Genomic DNA, 8,382 nt, shown 5'->3' on the forward strand with positions numbered 1-8,382 from the left:
AACTCAACATCAAGAAAACAAAGATTCTCACCTCTGGGACAATTAGCAGCATCATTAATGGATGGTGAAGAGATTGAGATAGTTAACAGTTTTAGCTTGCTTGGCTCCACAGTCAACACTCTTGGTACAAGCAGCCAGGAAATCAAGAGACAAATTGCACTGGGAAAATTAGTTGTCAGGGACCTCCAAAGTACTGAAGAGCAACAACGTCAGGCTGGAGACTAAGATGCCCCTGATCTGGGCCATTGTCTTCACAAATGCATGCTATGAGTTGGAGAGCTGAACAGTGACTAGAAATGATAGAAAGACAATTGTAGTGCTGGAGAAAAGTGTTTCATTTACTATGGACTGCTAAGAGAACGAACAAGGTCGTCCTGGAGAGGGTGAAACCAGGTTGCTTCTTGGAGGCAAGGATACTGAAGCTTTGTCTGACATACTTTGGGAATGTTGCAATGAAGTACCAGATCTTGGAGAGGGACATCATGTTTGGGAGAGTAGAGGGACAGCACAGGAGAGAGGAAGGCCCTCGATGAGATGGATTGATTCTGTGATTGGGGTAATATGAGTGGGTGTGGCAGAGACAGTGAAGTTGACACAGGATGGAGCAGCATTTAGGGCTCTTGTACATAGGGTCACCATGACTTACAAGGGACTCAATGGCACATAACAACAACTGAGATACATGATAATATTCATACATCTACAAGGGAGAATGGCTAATATGACTGATATTTAAAGAAATTAGAACTTTTAATCAATATCTGCAGTGTAAAATTGATCAAATATGTAATTAAGTTGCATTGAGAATTATTGGTGATTAGAATGTAAATATTGTAAAAGGAAAAACATAGTGAGAAACTTCGGTGATTGAAACAATGCCAGAGATAATAAGTATTTATTATTAAAATACAAGTTTGTTTTTAAATATTAGATAATTTTCCTGTTATTTTCTTACATATCCTGTTTGCATACTTTCATTACTTACCTTGCTCTTTCTTAAACTATGTTGTTTTGTTTCAAGTGTGTGTTTAACTATCTTTTAGTAAACTTGTATAACCTTTTTAAAACAATGAAATAAGTATTGATAAATGTTTTTACTGTTGTTGTTATGTGCCTTCAAGTCATCTGTGACCATAGTTATCCTCTTTAAAACAGCCCTAAATCCTAATATTACATAATATATTTATTTAAATATTTGGTTTCTAAATATATATGGAATGTAGAATAATATGGGATGAATAAAAGAGTGGAGCTCTGATAGCCTAGCAGTAAGGCTTGGTTCAAATTCACAACTGCTCCATATAACAAATATGGACAATCAACTCTCATCTGATTTTACTGCCTCTGAAACCTACTGGAGGTGTAGGTATGAGATAGTTCAAATTTGATGGAATATAACAAAACAGTAACTTCATATGGAATGTATAATAAATCATATTCATTTTTCAAAATAACAACATAGTCCAAGATCTGGTTTCCAAAATAAAGAAAAAGGCATATCCTTTAGTTCAGAGAGATATTAAATGTTGTGTAAGTTGAGAGTAAATGAGAGACAATAGAACTTCAGATAACTAATAATCCTTAAAAACAAATTTTTAAAAAATAAATGGTACAGAAGTTGCATGGTGCACTGAAGACTTTGGGGGGAAAATATTGTTGTAAAAGTAACTAAGAGAATGTCAACTAAGATGTTTCAAAAATATTTGCAATCTGGAAGTGCTCACTTGTCTATGCTAAGTTAATAGGAAAACAATTACAAAGCTAAACAACTGAAGGACAAGCATGTTTGTATCAATTCCAAAAAAAGACAACACAACAGAATGTAAACATTATTGACCAATATCATTTGGAAGTAAAAGGCTGCTGTTAATTAAAAATATATGTAGCAATTCTTCAATTGGTAACTCTCAGAATTCAAGTATGGTATGTAAAATGATGAATATCATTGCTAACAGCAGGTGCTCTTGAATGAAAGGAGAGAATGCCAGAGATGTTTATCTACATTTTAGTAACTATGCAGACATTTAACTTTGTGGATCCTAAGAAATCTGGTTACTATTACAAAGAATGGAAATTTTAGAACACTTAATTTTGATCATATAGAATCTGTATCATTATCTAGAGGCATTCTTTTTAAAAGAACAAGAAGAAATTGCATGCTTTAATATCAAGAATGGTGTCCATCAGAGTACTTTTCAAACTTAAATCAATCTGTGTTGTTGTTATGTGCTGTTGAGTCTCTTGCAATGCATAGAGACCCTATGTACAACAGCCCTAAAACCTTCTCTATCCTGCGGCCTTTACTGTCTCTGACACACCTACCCTCATACCCAAAACATTGCATTAATCCATCTCATCAGTGTTCTCTCTCTTTCTCCCCGCCCCTTCCAAGAACGATGTTCTTTTCCAAAGACTGGTCCCTCCTTGCAACAAACCCAAAGTATGTTAGGTGAAGTCTCAGAATCCTTATCTTCAAGGAGCAAGCTGACTTCATCCTCTCTAAGACAAACCTGTTTGTTTTCTATGGTATGTATAATCAACACTCTTCTCCAGCACCACAGCTCAAAGGCATCAATTCTCTTTCTCTCACCCCTAGTCATTTTCCAGCTCTTTGATGCATGGCAAACAATTTCAAAGACTATGGCCTAGATCAGATGCACCTTAGTCTCCAGATTGACATAGTTGTTCTTCAGTACTCTGGAAAGGCACCTGACAGCCAACTTTCCCAACGCAATTCGTCTCTTGATTCCTGGCTGCTGTTACCAAGTGTGTTAATCGTGGAGCCAAAAAAAAACAAAAACAAAAAGAAAAAAAAAAAATCGTGGAGCCAAGTAAACTAAAGCTGTTAACAATCTCAATCTCCTCACCATTCATCATGATGCTGCCAATTGGCACAGTGGTGAGAATCTTTGTTTTCTTGATGTTGAGCTTCAATCCATACGGAAGGATGCAGTCCTTGTCCTTCTGCAGCAAGCTTTTCAGGTTCTCAGTTTCAGCAAGCAGTGTTGTGTCATCTGCATAACAAAAGTTGTTGATTATCTTTCTCCAATCCTAATGCTACATTCCTCTTCATAGAGCCCAGCCTCCTGTATGATGTGTTCTGCATATAGACTGAAAAAGTATGGAGACACCCCTGGTGTACACCCTTCCCAATTTTGAACCAAGCAGGGTCTCCTTGCTTTTTTGACAACTGCCTCCTGGTCCAAGCATAGGTTTTGCAATCTGTGTCCTAAATAAAAATTCATAATACTGGAAATTCATGAAGAACACAATAGCAATCATAATAAAGTCTCAGTAATAACCAGCAATATGCAGGTAAAACAAACCTGATTGCTAAAAAGGTAGAGGAGTTTAAGTACTTCCTGAGTAAAAAGTCAGACTATTGACTTCAACAATAGAATTAATTATGAATTACATTTCAATATACATTAAAATAAAATACAAATTCAGATCTACTACTGTTGAGTCAGAATCTCTATGTATAGATAGATGACCTGTAAACTGTTTCTCAGAGGGCATAAATGGTACATGAGAATGTTTCCAAGCTTCTTTCCTTAGCATGATCATGGATGGGTTAGAAGTATTAGTAAAGTGCCACCTTTTGGTTAACAGCACAACTCCTTAGGGACTAGGATTTCAGAGCTCCTTGTGATCACTCTTTAGGAAATGGCATCCTATTGGGAAATGTACAGGATCAAGGAGAGAATTAACAACTCTCTTTGAGATGGACTGACAGAGTGACTTCACAGTGGACTCCAGCCTGGAAAAATCACAGTGATGGCACAGGAGAGGACCAGGATCCAATCTGTTGTTTATGTGGCTGTTATGAATCCTCGTTGACTCCACAACACCTAACCACCTCACATCTGGATCAATGAGTAACAATATGATAAATGACACTGTTGAAGTTGTCAACTAACTAACTTTACTTGAATCCACAATCAACACCTATGCAACAGCAATTAAGAAACCAAACTATGTATTATTATATTGGGAAAATCTGCTGAAAAACACTTTTAAAGTTTTAAAAGGAAAAGATGTTATTTTGAGATCTAAAGTAGATCTTGACTCAAGTGAGCATATTTCAAATCACCACAAATGCATGAAACAACAGAAATATGACTTAGGAAAACTGAAGGGGAACTGATATATTTGAATAATAGAGTTTGAAGGATAAAGAATACAACTTAGACATCAGTAGGACAAATAAATCTGTTTTGGAAGAAACTCAAACTTAAAACAGTGAAATTCTGATGGCCTTCTACATGGGGTGTTGTGTTGTTAACCCAAAGGTGATGTCTCTCTGACAGTATGAATCAGCTAGTCACTTGGAAAAAGCACAGCCAAAATCCTCATTAGAAGAGAGAATATCAACTCCATTTTAGGTATGTTGTGTATTTTCAGAAGAACCCAGATTTTCTTTACCAAATCTCATAATGTGGTAGAGTAAAAAGACAGGGGGAAAAGTCTAAGAATTTCAATGAGATAAATTTACATAAAGTCTATAAATAATGGATTAACATATCACAAAGTTTATGAGGATAGTGTAAGACCAGGCAGTATTTTATTCCATTGCACATAGGGTCAATATAATTAGCCTATGTAAACAAAAAAGTTTAAATTTCTCATTTATTTTATATAGTTTTTATTATTTAGCATTAAAACTTTTAAAATATACAGATTTTATTATCCTCATAGAACTATCTTAACACATATATGTGAAAACTCAGATATAATTTCATTGGTGACTGATTAGTGTTCTGATGCCTAATTTTGTGTAGGAATTTTGGTGAAAGAACTCTCAATCTGTTGGGTAGAATTACATTAAAAAGATCTTTAAATATTATTTATATTCTAATAACATTTTCAAAAAATATGTGCAAATCTTTGGAACTTTATACAAAAGAGATGATGTTGATGGGATTGTATCATGCAAACAACAAAAAGGTTAATCGTGTTTGTATTGAAGCATATTGGCTGATTACAGGTTAGAAGATAAATTCATTAATCCTTCCTACATTTTTGTACAATAATTTGATATAATGATTTTTCCAAGGTATAAGTTATTTTGCAGTATGCTTTCTACCACCTACTTTAATGAAATGTTAAAAACATGTCCTAATAGTTAAAGGTTTAAAATTGTTTTTGTTTTGTCTGACTTGATTAATAACTTTCAAGAAAGATAACTTTAGTATGTTATCTGTTACAATTTACAGCATAGAATAAGCAAAGGAACATACATTATATGAAAATTAAGTCTTTCACTGATCTCTTAAGAACTATCTTTGGTTTTATGCACATTAACACTTTCTCCTCTTTTTTAACACTAAACTGTTTTAAATGTGAATATTTAAAGATTTACTCTTACTACGTGTTATTTGAAAAAATGCTATTTACATAAAATATTGATATCTGTAATTTTTTATAGTTGATCAATATTTCGGAATGAAAACATTTCTTCTTCTTTTTGGATCCCAACATTAATGCATACATGAAAAACAATACTGTAGATATGGTTTATTTAATGGTGTACAAATATAGAAGAATTGAAATCCTTAGAATAACACACTTGTAAGTATTTGCAGAGAAAAAGGAAGCAATATCTTGGTAGCTAATTGGATAAACTAAGAATAATAATTGTTGTTGTTGTTCTTGTTGTTTACCATTACCATGTTGTAACTTACAATAGAAGCTATTATATTCCATTTTGGAGGGTAGGTTGTTTTGATTTCATTGGAAGTTAGGAAAAAACTCTTTAGGAGGGTGTTTTTTATTGTGTTACTAATCAACAGTAAACAGATTGGCTGCTTTTATTTCCTTAACAATTAGCTGTGGACAGGAAGCCTCTTGTTTAAGCAATCAGGACCTGGTGGGTGGCCCTTTGTATTTAAAATTTTGATGGTTGGATTCTGCCTATGAGTCTCCAGTTTGGAACAATTAGATTCTGTAATGTAGATTGTCTCTTGATTTTATTGAAAGTCGAGTGTAAACTATTTGGCATTAATTGTGTTTGGGAAAAACATTGTTCTAAGTTGCACAGCACTTCTCAGTTTTCTGTACCGAGATAATGTGGAATTGCTGTGATATTGAAAGCTGTGTCAGGAAGGCACAGGTGTGTCAAATGCCAGACAGGTTACCCATCCTTGTTTAAGACAGATTAGGTAGCAGGATGGGCCATCTACTTCTTAAATACCAGGCCTTTGAAAATCCTATAAATACTAAAGGAATGAGAATACTTATGGTAGGGCCCAGATTGGAAATCAGTTGAAATTAAGAAAAACAGTAACTAATATTGTTTAATAACTGGGACATGGAGTGTAGGTGGCTTGAATATAGGAAAACTGGAAATTGTTAAAAATGAAATGAATGCATGAACTAGGCATTAAGGAGATAACATGCATCACGTTTGGCAATTTTGGGTTTTTTTTTGTTTGTTTTTTTTTTATTTTTGAAAGGTAAAAATTTATTTATGAGTTGTACTGCCAACTTAATGGTAAGTGGTTTGAATCTCTTAGCTGCTTTGCAGTGCAAGATGGAATCTTCTCTAACACAATTTATAGCCTTTAAAAACCCACTGAAGGTGCAACCACTGTGGAAGGCAGTGTGGCACTGTCTCATACCGTTTGACCCAGCAATTCCACTACTGGGAACATACCCTAAAGAGACCATAACTGACATCCAAGCAGATATATGCACACGCATGTTTATCGTGGCCTTGTTCACAACAGCAAGGAACCGGAAACAACCCAAGTGCCCATCAACAAACAAATGGAGAGAGAAGCTGTAGTATATTCACAAAATGGAATACTACACTGCATTGAAAAACAAGGAACTCATGAAATATTATTCAAAATGGGTGACCCTGGAGGACATCATGCTGAGTGAAATATGTCAGTCACAAAAGGACAAATACTGTACGGTGCCACTGTTGTAGAATGAGGCTGACATCAGGGTGGGGGTAAGACTGAGAAAAACTGGATAAATTATGTGTATTGCATTGAAGCTGATGAGGGAGAGAACAGTTTAAAAACAATGTATTTTAGGGCATTGTGATCATCATAAGTGTTCGAAATGAGGGTTGCAGAGTGGATTATACTCGGGATGGGAGGTGCAGGGGATTGAATACCAATGAAGGAGTTTTTCTTTTGCTTTTCAAGGAGAAGAGCAAACTGGGCCTGGTGCAAAGCCGTGAGCCCGTCCACACTGGCGTAATTGATGTCGGCGCCGCGGTGCAGCAGCTTGAGGACTTTGTCCGTGTCGCCGCTGGAGCAAGCAGCCAGGAAGACGGCGCCATCGTCGAACTTCACCTTGGTCTTCTGGCGCTTCACCACCGGAGGCTCGAGGTCTGTCTCGAAGCCGATCCAGCGCTTCAGCTGCTCGTTCCGCTTCTGCTTCGCGTCCGCCATATTCATCCCCTCTCCTGCCGCCGGGTCTTCTTATCGCGAGGGGGGAAGGGTGAGGCGGAGAGGGAAAAGAGGGGAGGCAGGGGGTGTGTGACTGTTTCTATGAGCGCGGACCAGAGCAGGGCTGGGAACCCGGAGGAGACGCTCGAGACTTCCAGTATCCCACAGAGCACTCGTTTGGCAATTTTGAATCAGATAATTAATGGTATGTTTTACCAGGAAGGAAAAACAGAAAAAAAGATGAGTATTGCATTTGTAGTCAGAAAGTCAATTTCAAGCTCTATCCTGAAACACAAGGTTGCGAGTGATAGCGTTAATATCCATGTGTACAAGAAAGGCCTGTTGACATGACTATTATTTAAATATACAATCCTGCATCTGGAGATAAAGAAGAAGAAATTGAGAATTTTTACCAGAGCTAGCAGTCCAAAATTGACTGAACATGCAATCAAGATGTTTTAATGATAATTGGTGACTGGAATGAAACGGTGGGAAACAGTGAAGCAGGAATGGCAGTTGGAAAATATGGGCTTGAATGATAGCAATGAGGCTGGAAATAGAATGGTTTAATTCTGTGTTTACAATGATGTATTAATTTCAAATACCTTTTTTAAAGGACAGTAACGATGACTTTACACATGGATCTCAGCCGATGAACTTCATAGGAATGAGATTGACTTCATTTGTGGAAGAAATTGTTGGAGAAGTTCAATATAGACAGTCAAAACTAAGCCAGAGGTAGACTGTGGGTCAGACCATCAATTACTTATGCAAATTTGAATTGAGGCTGAAAAAAATAAAGATAAGTCCACAGGAATCAAGATATGATCTTTAATCAATTCTATCTGATGTTCAAGATTATTTTAGGAATAGGTTTGAGGCATTGAACACCAATGATTGAAGGCAAGATGAATTGTGGGATGATATCAAGGATATCATGCATGAAGAAAACAACATGTTATTGTTAAAACAGAGAAGA

At 36.2% G+C, this 8,382-nt stretch overlaps 1 protein-coding gene across 1 annotated transcript; it reads right to left on the bottom strand.

Moving 5' to 3' along the window:
• Positions 1–4,767: 4,767 nt before the first annotated feature.
• On the bottom strand, positions 4,768–7,412 carry LOC102868397 (protein phosphatase 1 regulatory subunit 12A-like). Its single transcript, XM_006891590.1, has 2 exons — positions 7,176–7,412; positions 4,768–4,806 (listed from the first exon to the last, which is right to left on the bottom strand). Exons 1-2 carry the CDS (start codon positions 7,410–7,412, stop codon positions 4,768–4,770), a joined length of 276 nt encoding a protein of 91 aa, XP_006891652.1.
• Positions 7,413–8,382: the final 970 nt, after the last annotated feature.

Source organism: Elephantulus edwardii, unplaced genomic scaffold, assembly GCF_000299155.1.
Source record: "Elephantulus edwardii isolate Elephantulus edwardi_28Jun2011 unplaced genomic scaffold, EleEdw1.0 scaffold00100, whole genome shotgun sequence".
Classification (NCBI taxonomy): Eukaryota; Metazoa; Chordata; class Mammalia; order Macroscelidea; family Macroscelididae; genus Elephantulus; species Elephantulus edwardii.

Coding starts and splice junctions, on each gene's coding strand:
- LOC102868397 (XM_006891590.1), bottom strand. CDS start 7,412: ATGAATATGGCGGACGCGAAGCAGAAGCGGAACGAGCAGCTGAAGCGC. Junction 4,807..7,175: donor GGCTCACGGCTTTGCACCAG/GCCCAGTTTGCT, acceptor TCTACCCAACAG/ATTGAGAGTTCTTTCACCAA.